Below are 15,000 nucleotides of genomic sequence, written 5' to 3'. Positions count from 1 at the left end.
ATTTCTGTTCGAATTTCAAATGTTGTTCCCGCAGCCCGACTATCTGCTGTGTGTAGAACCCCACAGCGGCTCTTACTTCCTGTTCTAAAATACCGCTTCCTGTCCTTAAATAACACTTCCTGCCCTGACATACCACTTCCTGTCCTAAAATACCACTTCCTGTCCTAAAATACCACAATTTCATTTTATCTTTTGTTTCATTGTAATTTCATGTTTTTTTTGTTTAATTCTATTTGAGGTTTTTTTTGTTTGTTTTTTTCATTTATTTTGTTCTCAGTTGGTTTAAAACATTTTAATTATCATTTTAATTTAATCATTTTAATGTATTTTCTGCTTTCATGCATTTAGTTTCAGTTTAATACTATTTCAGCTTTTGATGATTATTTTTCATTGCCTCAACTTTATTTTCTTTTGCTTGATTTATTTATTTATTTGCTATATTTTTTATATTTTTTATTTAATATTTTTCTAATTTTCTCACAATACTCCTCCTCCACTCCTCATTCCAACCACCCATCCCTCCACCCCTCCACCCACCCTTCCTTCCACCCACCCATCCCTCCACCCCTACGTCCATCTGATAAATCAACATGTTTTCTCTGAAATGTTTCCAATTAAAGACGTTGCTCGTTAAGAGGCGTCCACGGACACCACCGGTCCTTAATGTGTGTGTGTGTGTGTGTGTGTTGCATATTAATTATGTATTAACCTCCCAGACAAAGAGGCACATAAAGACGTGTGTGTATTGCATATTAATTACCAATTAGCCTTTGTGCCGCACATTAAGAGCTCTGTGTCAGACATGGCATCGAAAAGACACACACACACACACACACACACACACACACACACACACACACACACACACACACACACACACACACAGTGGTCACGGCTGAGTGGAAGAGCTCATTTGTCATTCTTTGTGTGTGTGTGTGTGTGTGTGTGTGTGTGTGTGTGTGTGTGGGGAGGTAGACAAAGAGAGGACGATCTAAACGATGTTTAGCGTCTGACATACTGATGTAAACAAACTAAAACAGTCAATTCATAAATGAGTGAAGTCATCACGTATCTTATTGTGTCCTTCCTCACTCCCGCTCCTCGCATCCTCCTTTCCTCTCCTTCTCCTCCTCTCCTCCTCCTCCTCCTCTCCTCCCCCTCTCCCCCTTCTCTCCACCTCCTCCTGCTCTCCTAGCCTTCTGTCCTCTCATCTTCCTCCTCCTCTCGCTCTCCCCTCCTCCACCTTCTCTCCTTCTCTCCTCCTCCTTCTCTCCTCCTCCTCATCCTCCCATCGCCTCCTCCTCCTGCTCTCCTCTCTGTGATGAATGTGTTCATGTAGGGTTAGAGGATGAAGTCAAGGAGAGTCACACTCCAGAGTGTGTGTGTGTGTGTGTGTGTGTGTGTGTGTGTGTGTGTGTGTGTGTGTGTGTGTGTGTGTGTGTGTGTGTTATTTGCACAGATGCTGTGTTGAAGGAGAGTGGGACCAGGTTTGTCCCACTGCCCTGAATGCAGCACCATCCTGCACTGCCCTCATCTCTTCACAATGTTAATAATTATTATAATAATACTCTAATAAATAATAATATGATAAAATAATCTAACAAATAATCCTGTAATAATCAAATGCATAATAGTATAATAATATAACAAATAATCTTATTATAGTCTAATAAAACATCCTATAATAATAAATAATCCTATAATAATATAATAAATGCTGTGATAATAATATAAAAAATAATCGTTTAATCATAAATAATCCTTAAATAAAAACCAATATCCCCAAAACTGCACCTGCTGCAGGTCGAGGGCATTTCTTAATAAAACACTTCCTTCCTGCTGTGGGTGTGGGGGTGGGGGTGTGTGTCTGTGTGTGTGTGTGTGTGTGTGTGTGTGTGTGTGTGTGTGTGTGGGGGGGGGTCCCGGGCACAGGGAGTATTTTTCAGACCTAATGTTCCGTGACAACGGACCAAGGTTCTGTCAAGGAGAAACACACACACACACACACACACACACACACACACACACACACACACACACACACACACACAAATGGCAGAAACGCAGACATTAAGAACCAACACACACACACACACACACACACACAGGGGCCGCCAGGGGGAAATGTGATCCATCCAGCTTGGCCGAACTCGGGAGAAAAACTCCGCCCACGAGTTGAGAGTGTCATCTAGCTCCGCCTCTTTCCGCTCTCACACCAAGCATCAGTCGATTTGGCGATTTGAGGTCGTGGCTTCGCCAGGAAATATTCCTTCTGGTTGTCTGTCGTCTTGTCGCCGAAAATGTCCGAAGGAGTGGCGGTGCAATCTGGGTGAAGCGGCGGTGTGTTTTGGGTGGAGCGGCGGTGCGTTCTGGGTGGAGCGGCGGTGCATTCTGGGTGGAGCGGCGGTGTGTTTTGGGTGGAGCGGCGGTGCATTCTGGGTGGAGCGGCGGTGCGTTCTGGGTGGAGCGGCGGTGCGTTCTGGGTGGAGCGGCGGTGCGTTCTGGGTGGAGCGGCGGTGCTTTCTGGGTGGAGCGGCGGTGCATTTTGAGTCTCCGTCGTCCAAACATAGAAAGTGAAAGTAAAACTGGTGCGTTTGGGTCAAACTCGGAAATTGTAGCGTTTTTTCACGACATTCATTTTCCTCACATTTCTTGCGAGCCCCCGCTGCCTGATCCCTGACCCTGAGTCTCACACCGTGTATGAATGAATCGGGAGGCGCTTATGTATCAAGATGCGGATGACATTTTAAAGGGACATGCACACAGGCATGCACACAAGCTCGCCCTCGGTTTGCTCAACACGTGTTCATCACATTCAGGGCGACGGACATTAAAGTGGTGATTAATCACACGGTCTGTCAAGTCCCGCACTCTGCCACCGACCAGTGGAAGCAGGACGTGCGCATGATCCGCTTCTAATAAAGTGCCAGCGAAATAAAGTATTTACAAGTAATTTGCTTGTTTTTTTAAAATCAAAATAATTTTGTGGATTACCACTTTAATATACATTGTGATACTGCTGGATGCTAAATTCATCAGGATCGTTTCTATTTATTGTCACACACGAGAAATTCAGCTTGAGTTAAGCGTTGGTGCGTTCGGACGGACAATGTCCTCCCTCCTCCTCTTCATTTTTTGTAAAATGCTCCAAGTCGGCGCCGTTCTGCTGCAGGGGTGTGGCTTGTAGAACACGCCCTGGGACAATGTGATAAAACAACAACAAAAACAACAACAACAACAACACCAGCGCAGAGAGGACGGGCGTTCCTCCATCGTGACAACAAACAAATGCAGCGCCACACCTGACTCTCTCCTCCACCCCACCCCCTCTCCCCTCCTCCTCCTCCTCCCCCTCTCCCAGTGTGCAGGGCGGGGTTCTACCGCTCCGTCCTGCCGGCGGCGTCCTGTGTTAAGTGCCCTCCGCACAGCGCTGCCCGGGTGGCGGGGTCCACCTCCTGCAGCTGCGAGGACGGGTACTACAAGACGGAGACGGACCCTGCCAACATGGCCTGCACACGTGAGCCACGCGGCTTTTATTTTTAATCATCATATAAAAATAAATAAATATTCCTCATATATTTTTGAAATTAATTTATAATAAAGGTTATGGTTATTGTTCATATTAATATTATTATTATTCATAGTGTTATTATTATCAGTAGTAGTATTATTATTATTATTATAAATAATATTTTTTAATTATTAAAATCCAACATCTGTTTATTATTAATTAGTTCATTTGTTAACGGCCTTATTTGTATTTTTCATAAATTTCTGGTGATTATATATTGCCAAATTTTTTGTATTGTCTGTCTGTCTGTCTGTCTGTCTGTCTGTCTCATCCTGTCTTTGCTCATGTAAACAAACAGCACCGTCAGAATGTCTGAACGCAGTTTTTTTGATGAATTGATCCACCGATGGATTGATTTTCTATTGGGATCAAACAAAGTATTTTATTTTCCATTCAGTGTCAATCCCGTTCCTCCGTCAGGTCCTCCTTCAGGTCCTCGTAACGCCATCTCCGTCGTCAACGAGACCAGCGTCTTCCTGGAGTGGTCCGTTCCCACGGAGACGGGCGGCAGGAAGGACGTGCGCTACAACGTGCTGTGCCGCCGGGCGCGGCCGGACGGGCGCGGCCTGGAGGAGTGCGGCCCCAACGTGCGCTTCCTGCCGCGGCGCCGCGGCTTGGACAACACCTCGGTGATGGTGGCCGACCTGCAGTCCCACACCAACTACAGCTTCCTGCTGGAGGCGGTGAACGGCGTGACGGAGCTGGCCGGCGGCCGTGAGCGGCAGGGAGTGACGCTCAACGTCACCACCAACCAGGCAGGTAGGTGGTGCTGCTGCTGGTCTGAAATAAAAGATGGAGGGAGGGAGGGAGAGAGGGAGGGAGGGAGGGAGTGATGGATGGATAAAAAGGTGGGTGGATGGATGGATGGATAGGAACGTGTATGGATGGATGGATGGATGGATGGGTGGATGGATAGGAAGGTGGATGGATGGATAGGAACGTGGATGGGTGGGTGGATGGATGGATGGATAGGAATGTGGATGGGTGGGTGGATGGATGGATGGATAGGAATGTGGATGGGTGGGTGGATGGATGGATGGATGGGTGGATGGATAGGAAGGTGGATGGATGGATAGGAACGTGGATGGGTGGGTGGATGGATGGATGGATAGGAATGTGGATGGGTGGGTGGATGGATGGATGGATAGGAAATTGGATGGGTGGGTGGATGGATGGATGGATGGGTGGATGGATAGGAAGGTGGATGGATGGATAGGAACGTGGATGGGTGGGTGGATGGATGGATGGATAGGAACGTGGATGGGTGGGTGGATGGATCTTGTGCTAGTACTTGAATCCATCTCTTTTCAGACATCATTCAGGTTGACAGTAATGATGTCAGCAGCCTCATTATCTGGGCTCAGGCGCGTCAACAACACGCTTCTCTGTGACCAATCAGAGCTCTGCAGGGCAGTCACGTGACCGCTGAGGGGACGAGAAACGCAGCGTCTCCCTCACTCACTTCTCCTACAAGCGATTTGGGTCAAACTCAGAGGACGACGTGTTGGAACCGCCGTGCGTCCGGTGGCGCGACAGTTCCATGACGCCCGTACACCACTGACGCCAACGTTCCAGGAAGAAAAACAAGAGGGGTCCCCGCCCCCTCAGGGGATGGAACATAACGACAGCAAGTCAAATGAAGTGTATTTCAATTTGTTATTTGTACATAATTTTTATTTTATGTAGTTAGTCATTTTTCTTTGCATATGCATCACGAAATTTAAAGTGCCCAATAAACGCGTATGTCAAAATAAACTACAATGACAAACCCAACTGTGACTAAAAAAACGAAAATATTGCTCTTGGTGCGTAATATTATTATTTTATTACATCATTTTCTGAATTGATTTGAAAATAGTCATTTATTTATGAGTCATTTATACTTTGTTTGGAAGTTTGTGTGTGTGTGTGTGTGTGTGTGTGTGCATCAACCCTTGTACTTGTTAGAAGCTGGAAAAAGATGCTGAGGTGTGTGTGTGTGTGTGTGTGTGTGTGTTTGTGTGTGTGTGTGTGTGTGTGTGTGTGTGTGTGTGTGTGTGTGTGTGTGTGTTTGTGTGTGTGTGTGTTTGTGTGTGTGTGTGTGTGTGTGTGTGTGTGTGTGTGTGTGTGTGTGTGTGTGTGTGTGTGTGTGTGCAAAGCAGGTGATTCAACGTGTCCTTGTGAAGGAGGAGACATTAAATGTCAGAGTCTCAGAAAGAAAGAGTGTAAATGGGGGGTGGGGGCAGTCTTGCAGACTGAGAGATGGAGCGATGGGGGGCAGGTGGAGGAAAGGATACGTGGCAAGAGATGGAAGGAAAAAGAGTGGAGGTGTGGAGGAGGGATGGAGGAGTAGAAGGTGGAGGAGGACAGAGATGGAGGAGATGAGAAGTGAAGGAAGGGATGGAGGAGTGGTTAAGAGGATGGGTGGAGGAGGATATTGTGAGGAGGACACAGGTGATGGAGGAGAAGAGGATGATGAGGAGGAGAGAAGAAGGGGAGAGCAGGAGGAATAGAGGAGAGGACGAGGGGGATGAGGATGAGGACAAGGGATGGAGGAGGAGGAGGAGGAGGAGAGGAAGGATGGAGGAGGAGGATGAGGAGGAGTTCTTGAAGAGAGAACACAAGGGACAGGGGGATGGAGGAACTGAGATGGAGGAGTGGAGATAGGGAGAGGACATGAGGAATGGAGGGATGGAGGAGGACGTAATACTGTACAATACTATGTAATAACTATACAAAACTATATAGTATTATGTATTAACTATACAATATTATACAATAACAATACAAAACAATATAATGCTATATAATATATATATACTGTACTATATAATAACAATATGATACTATAAAATAACTCTATAATACTATATAATAACTATTTAGTACTATATAATACTATATAATACTAAATAATAACTGTATAATACTCCACTGTGCTGCTCCGTTTCCTTATGGAACAAATACAAACACTGTTTGTAATGGGAACACTTCCTCACTCACATCCATCCATCTATATCCATCCATCTATATCCATCTATATCCATCCATCTATATCCATCTATATCCATCTATATCCATCCATCTATATCCATCCATCTATATCCATCCATCTATATCCATCCATCTATATCCATCCATCTATATCCATCCATCTATATCCATCCATCTATATCCATCCATCTATATCCATCCATCTATATCCATCCATCTATATCCATCTATATCCATCCATCTATATCCATCCATCTATATCCATCCATCCATCTACACCATCCTTCCATCCGTCCAGATGCATATCCTGTACAGGATAGTAAAAGGTGGTGAACTTGTTCTGGTGGTTGTCTCGGGTTTCGAGGCTTTTAAGATGCTGCAGATAAAGCAGCGGATCCCGTTTCCCTGTTTCCACTTGTGATTTATTCCCTCTGAGTTCTGCTGCTGCGGCCGAAACCCAAACGCCGTCCACGTCCGTACCTGGCTATCAGGTGAGGGCCCCGGGGAGCGCTTTGCCTGCTTTTTAAAAAGGCTCTTCATGAGGCGGGCACCACTTCGCGTAACTGTCCCCCGGAGGGGCCCACCACCACCAGCAGATCCGGTGACGATGACCAGTCGTGGGGCTGATGGGGCTGATGGCTCTGGTGGGGCTGGTGGGGCTGAGGGGGCTGGTGGGGCTGAGGGGGCTGGTGGGGCTGAGGGGGCTGGTGGGGCTGAGGGGCTGATGGGGCTGGTGGGGCTGGTGGGGCTGAGGGGGCTGGTGGGGCTGGTGGGGCCGAGGGGGCTGGTGGGGCCGATGGGGCTGAGGTGGCTGGTGGGGCTGGTGGGGCTGGTGGGGCTGAGGGGGCTGGTGGGGCTGATGGGGCTGAGGTGGGTGGTGGGGCTGGTGGTGCTGATGGGGCTGGTGGGGCTGATGGAGATGGTGGGGGTGATGGGGCTGATGGAGCTGGCAGCAGCTACAAGTGCAGCTGGTCAGGGCTTCTGACCGTACTCACCTGATTCACATGTTGGTGCGTGTTTGGCTGGTATCAGCAAGTTTCTGTCTGTCTGTCTGTCTGTCTGTCTGTGTGTCTGCCTGTCTGTCTGTCTGCCTGTCTGTCTGCCTGCCTGTCTTATGTCTAAAGGGTTTGATGGAAAGCAGGGGTGGACTGGTAATCTGACACATCGGGCATTTTCCCGTTGAACCTTGGAAGGCAATAATAAAAATATCCTGTCTGAGGTTCATTGTGCTTACATCCTACTGACCTGAAACAGGCATTCATTCCCATTGGTGCTAGTACACATTCCCATTGTTACTAGTACACATTCCTATTGGTACTAGTACACATTCCCATTGTTACTAGTACACATTCCCATTGTTACTAGTACACATTCCCATTGGTACTAGTACACATTCACATTGTTACTAGTATATATTCCCATTGATACTAGTATATATTCCCATTGTTACTTGTAACTGTTCCCATTGTTACTAGTATCTATTCCCATTGTTAATAGTATCTGCTCCCATTGTTACTACTATCTATTCCCATTGTTGCAAGTATCTATTCCCATTGTTAATAGTATCTATTCCCATTGTTAATAGTATCTGCTCCCATTGTTATACTATCTATTCCAATTGTTGCAAGTATCTACTCCCATTGTTGCAAGTATCTATTCCCATTGTTTCAAGTATCTCTTCCCATTGTTACTAGTATCGGCTCCCATTGTTACTAGTATCTATTCCCATTGTTACTAGTATATTCCCATTACTAGTCACTCTTAATTGAGTACTCATACGTATTCATTAGGGACAACAAACAATACATTTGTTTACTCGTCATAAGTCATTTCCATTCAAAACAGCTTGTTACACTTTCATTTAAAATGATTCTTGTGAAAATATAAATGTTTCTCGAAAGAACGGGAAACGGAGCTGGTCACTACAAATAAGTAATACTATTACATATGTAGGAACTAGTAACATTGCAGTAGTTACTAGTTACAATTGTAAAGGTTGCTAGTGTTTAAACAAGTACTAGTAGCTGATAGGATTTGACGAGTAAAAGTAAAGTATGAAAAGGTAGAAGTGGGTGAGCACTGCCTCCAGCGCATGCAGCCCCACATGCGGGATCCCACGCTGCTACCGCACTGGCTGCTGCTCCTACAAACAAAAGGTTCAAGGGTGAGACGTCCCAAAAACTCCTTGTCAGTCGTTACCGTGTCGTGTTCCCAGTGTTTCTTCCCTTTGGATGGATGGTGATGTTGCGGCGAGCCACCTGTTGGTTCCCTGTTGGGTCAAAGAACTTATGACAATAGAATAAAAATATCATAAATATATATCAGCTGAAACGTGAAGCGTGCAGCAGGAGACGCGCTCCACTCCGAGCTGAGTTGGGATTTCCAGACCGTCGCACCATCTTCCCCTTCATGCGACGGAATTGTATTTTTTTTTCGGGGGGGGGGGGGATGCCGCCGTTTGTCCCAGACGGCTCCTCCAGTTTCAGCCGGTGCACAACAAAGAACAGCATGTTTGGTTTTTTTTAATCATTATCGAATCATTTCTTGATCGTTGCGTTTGAGGAGGTTCAGTGGGAGGCTGCGGTGCTGCAGTTGCTTCTCCACCCGCTCTGACTTCATCTCAATGCGGGAGAATAAGAGATGGATGTTTTTTTTGGAATAACTTCCCCTGGGACATGGATCCTTGTGCATTGAATCTTTCTTTTTTCCTTGCGTCTCAATCTTTCTTCCTGGATGGAAACATCACAAAATTGCACAATAAAATATTGATTATCTTATTTACTCATTTCATAAAATGAGTAAATAAGATCTGAAAAAGATGTTAATTCATCATGGACCATAAATTAAGATATTAAAATTTATAAATGAAATAAAATATACAATTAAATAAATAAAAACAATAAAGAATTAATAAATGTCAACTAAAATAGGAAATAAATCCATATTAAATAAAATATACAATCGTATGTAAATTAAATAATTGTAAATTAAAAAATATTACGTTTGAATGGAGCCCTTTGCCAATGTTTACTGTGTGTGTGTGTGTGTGTGTGTGTGTGTGTGTGTGTGTGTGTGTGTGTGTGTGTGCAGCCCCCTCCCCAGTGAGCGTGGTGAGGAAAGGCCTCACAGGGAAGAGCAGCGTGGCCGTGTCCTGGTCCGAACCCGACCGACCCAACGGCATCATCCTGGAGTACGAGATCAAGTACTTCGAAAAGGTAAACACCACCTGACAGTACACATTTAGTAAGGGAGCTATTCAGTTATTACAACATATGCAATAACTTTATAATGACATACAATACCAGATAACTAGAGAATGCTATATAACAACTATACAACATGTAATAAACATATTCCAAATATTAGCTAAATAAAAACTTTATAATACTGTATATTAATAATAACGCTTTTTAATAACATACAATACCATTAAATTTATATGTCATATTGTATTAAAACAATATAATGCTACAGAATGATTATATAATGTTACTAACTATACAATACTATATAATAACCATAAAATGCTATATAATGATGATATAATACTATATAATAACTAACCAATCCTATATGATTACTGCACAGCATAGTTCTATTTAATGATTATGTAATGCTAATAACTATACAATACTATATAATAACTACGTGAAGCTATATAATAACATGTAATACTGGATAAAACCGTACAATACATATAATTCTATATTATTACTATGTAATACTGTATATAGCTTCACAATACATATTATACTATATAATAACTATACAATACTGTACAATAACTATATACTATATGATAACTGTTATACAGTATATAACAGTACAATACTATACAATAACCATACAATACTATATACTATATAATAACTTTATAATACTGTATTAAACTGTGCAATACATATACTGGATAATAATTATACATGACTATATAATAACTATTGAATACTGTATTAAACTATACAATACTATATAATAACTATATACTATATAATAACTAGGTAATACAGTATTTAAATGTACAATACATATAATACTATAATACTATACATAAGAGTCCAAAACGTGAAGTCAGAGTCCACACTGAGTGTTGTTGTGATGCACTTCAATGAGCCTTGAAAACATCTTCTTTGACATTTCATCCACGAGGTGAGAAACTCAACCTGAAACAGTCGAGTCACCAGATGGAGACCTGATCCCCCCCAACCCTCCCTCTCGCTCGCTCCTTCGCTCCCTTCTGCCCTTTTGTCCTCCCTCCTTCCTTCCTACGAGGAAGGTCAGACAGGAGGGGGAGGAGTATTATGGTCTGTACGGCCGGTGGTTAGCTAATGGCCTCTGTCTAATGGAGGAAGGGGCCACTTAGCGCTGTTTGAACACGCTGTGGTCACCACTGGGAAAGTGATCTGCACACAGACACACACACACACACACACACACACACACACACACACACACACACACACACACACACACGACAAACACACACACACACACACACACACACACTACATACACACACACACACACGCACACACTACATACACATACACACACACACACACACACACACACACACGACAAACACACACACACACACACACACTACAAACACACACACACACACACACACACACTACATACACACACACACACGCACACACTACATACACATACACACACACACACACACACAGACACACACACACTAAATACACACACACACACACACACTACATACACACACACACACACACACTACAAACACATACACACACACACTACATACATACACACACACACACACACACACTACATACACACACACACACACACACACTACATACACACACACACACTACATACACACACACACAAACTACATACACACACACACACTACATACACACACACACACACGTCATACACACACACACACTACATATACACACACACACACACTACATACACACACACACACTACATACACACACACACAAACTACATACACACACACACACTACATACACACACACACACACACTACATACACACACACACACAGACACACACACACACACAGACACACACTACATACACACACACACAGACACACACACACAGACACACACTACATACACAAACACACACAAACACTAAAATTCCCCAAATAAACATATAAATGATAAAAAATGATATCCTGTGTTTCCGTAACTGTTAAAAATTGTTTCCTAAATTTGTTATAACATCCTACTTTTTGTTCTTGAGAAATAAGTTCACAAGAATAGATGGACAGACAGACAGACCGACAGACAGACGGATGGCGAGACAGACAGACGGATGGCGAGACAGACAGACAGACAGATGGCGAGACAGACAGACGGATGGCGAGACAGACAGACAGACAGACAGACAGACGGATGACGAGACAGACAGACAGACACACAGACGGACAGACAGATAGACAGACACACAGACAGACAGATGGCGAGACAGACAGACAGACAGACAGACAGACAGATGGCCGGACGGACGGACGGACGGACGGACGGAGAGAGGGAGGGTTAGATAGATTTATGTTTATTTTATTCTCCAAATATGCAACAAAAAAACAAACGTGAAAAATGTCAAAAGACTGAATAAAAACCTCCAGATCAGCAATGAGCAGAAAATCAGCACAAAGGTGTTGATGTCACAGTATGAAACACAGATTACAGCCCATAATAATATGAGAGAATGAATACTTATCTCGACGTCTGAAATTCTAATTGAATAATAACAGAATAATAAACCCAAAAATAACATCCTCCCTCTGTCCCTCCGCCCTCCAGGAGCAGGACTCCAGCTACACCATCATCAAGTCCAAGGAGACGGAGATGCTGGTGGACGGCCTGAAGCCTGCGTCCGCCTACATCTTCCAGGTCAGACTCAGAGATTTGAGATGTTCGTGGAGTGAATGTGATTTTATTCACGCTGAGTTTAAAAAAGAAAGTTGGTGGGTGGATGTTTAGGTGGGTGTGTGGGTGGGTGTTTGGGTGGGTGTGTGGGCGGGTGTGATGCCATTGCAAAGAGAGATCTTACACCATCTGCACTGGAGGCAGAATAATGTTCAGTGGAACTCTGCAGCGCCGTGTGGTGGTGAAAGGTGAGACGTGTGACGGTGTTCTTAGCTCCGTCGCTGCTGCTGCTGCTGCTCCACTGCAGTGGGAGGTGGAGACGGTGAAACTCAATGAGCTGCAGCAGCAAGTTCAGAACGAAATCAAACGGAGCCAAACGGAGTCGACCTCGTCTGCACCACGTTCGCGGTCAACGAAACCAGAAAGAGCTTTTCTGCCGCTCCCAGTTGAAAGGAGCCGCTCTCTGCCGTCCAGCCCTGGTTTCACCAAACGTCGGAGCCCGTCTTTTATTTATACCTGTTACATTTACATTTACATTTAGTCATTTGGCAGACGCTTTTATCCAAAGCGACTTACAAGGGAGAATAACATTCAGCTACATTGCGACAGAGATTAGTGTAACAACAACATTGGTGTAACAATAAATACTGCAAGGTGGTGCAAAGTAATTGTAGATTAGGACAGGAGGTACTCACTGAAGAGCTGGGTCTTCAGGTGCTTCTTGAAGACAGAGAGGGAGGTCCCCGCTCTGGTCATTTTTGGCAGCTCGTTCCACCAACGTGGAACTACAAATGAGAATAGCCTGGATTGCCGTGGTTGTACGGCCGGCAGAGCCAGGCGACGCTCATTTGACGAGCGCAGCATCCGGGGGGCAACATGTGCTCTTACAAGAGCATTTAAGTAGGCGGGAGCATTCCCAACAATCACTCTGTAGGCCAGCATAAGAGACTTGAACGTCATGCGGGCGGCTACAGGTAACCAGTGGAGCTCGATGAGCAGCGGAGTGACATGTGCCCTCTTTGGCTGGTTGAACACCAGTCGCGCCGCCGCATTCTGTATCATCTGAAGTGGCTTCACCGCACAGGCCGGCAAGCCTGTTAAGAGGGCATTGCAGTAGTCGAGACGGGACATCACCAAGGTTTGTACCAGCAGTTGAGTGGCATATTGGGTCAGGTACGGCCTGACTTTTCAGATGTTGAGTAGTGCGAAGCGGCAGGACCGGGAGACTGCGGCAACATGGTCCGAGAATGTCAGTTGGTCATCAATAATGACACCAAGATTCCTTGCAGCCTTGGTAGGAACAAGAGATAGAGAGTCGATTTTAATATCAATGTTGTGATAAATACCTTGTTTGGCCGGGAAGACCAGCAGTTCCGTTTTCGCCAGATTTAGTTGAAGATGATAATCCTTCATCCATGTGGATATGTCAGCGAGACAATCCGGGATCCGCGTCGAGACAGTAGGGTCGTCTGGCGGGAAGGACAGATAGAGTTGAGTATCATCCGCATAGCAGTGATATGAAAAGCCATGTGAGCGGATGATCGGGCCCAGTGAGGTGGTGTATATGGCAAAGAGGAGGGGTCCTAGCACCGAGCCTTGGGGCACCCCTGTGGTGAGGTTGTGAGGCACAGACAGCTGGCCTCGCCATGTCACACTGAACGAGCGCCCAGTGAGGTAAGATTCGAACCAGGAAAGTGCACTGCCCGTTATGCCCATGCTTGAGAGTATGGACAGGAGTATGCAATGATTGACAGTGTTAAAAGCAGCTGATAAGTCAAGCAGAATGAGGACCGAGGATTTGGCAGCAGCTCTAGCAGTTTTTAAGGCCTCTGTCACAGACAACAGGGCTGTTTCAGTGGAGTGACCACTTTTGAAGCCAGATTGAAGTGTATCAAGAAGGTTGTTTCTTGACAGGTACTCTGTAACCTGTCTAGAGACCGCCCTCTCTAAGGTTTTGGAAAGGAATGGGAGGAGAGAGACCGGCCGATAGTTTCCTACTTGATTGGGATCGAGTGAGGGTTTTTTGAGCAGTGGTGCGACCCGAGCCGCTTTGAAAGCGGAAGGGAAAGTGCCGGAAGTTAGGGAAGAATTAATCACATGTGTGATTGCCGGGGTGATAGTCGGTGATATGGCTTGAAGGAGGTTAGATGGGATCGGATCTAGCGGACAGGTAGTGGGACGGCTACATGTTAGTAGTTTAGATACCTCACTTTCAACGAGGGGGGTGAAACCAGGGAACGATGAGCCTAGGGCTGGAGAAGACAGGTTGTGAGTAAGTTGTTTAGTGAATTGGCTGCTGATGGCTGCCACTTTGTTAGTAAAAAAGGAGGCAAGGCAGTCGGCAGTGAGGTTAGTAGCTGGGGGAGGTGGTGGAGGGTAAAGCAGAGACTTGAAGGTGGCGAATAACTTACGTGTGTCTGTGGCACCGTTGATCCTATCGTTGAAGAAGGCCTTCTTGGCAGCAGTGATGCTGGAGGAGAAGGAGGACAGCAGTGTCTGGTAGCTAGCAAGATCCTCAGTTGTTTTGGATTTGTGCCATTTCCTCTCGGCTGCTCTGAGGTC

General features: G+C 45.2%; 1 protein-coding gene across 1 annotated transcript in view; it reads left to right on the top strand.

Moving 5' to 3' along the window:
* The window catches only part of epha5 (EPH receptor A5), a gene marked incomplete at both ends in the record, with an annotated part of 97,153 nt that overhangs the window by 51,781 nt on the left and 30,372 nt on the right, over positions 1-15,000 (top strand). The window contains 4 exons of the mRNA XM_080018306.1: positions 3,362-3,517; positions 3,992-4,330; positions 9,635-9,759; positions 12,373-12,462. Of these exons, the coding sequence (XP_079874432.1) occupies positions 3,362-3,517; positions 3,992-4,330; positions 9,635-9,759; positions 12,373-12,462 (710 nt within the window). The remainder of the gene's footprint in view (positions 1-3,361; positions 3,518-3,991; positions 4,331-9,634; positions 9,760-12,372; positions 12,463-15,000) is intronic.

The sequence above is a fragment of the Zeus faber genome (assembly GCF_960531495.2).
Source record: "Zeus faber genome assembly, chromosome: 17".
NCBI classification, from domain to species: Eukaryota; Metazoa; Chordata; class Actinopteri; order Zeiformes; family Zeidae; genus Zeus; species Zeus faber.
This window is presented reverse-complemented; position numbering and strand designations above follow the sequence as displayed.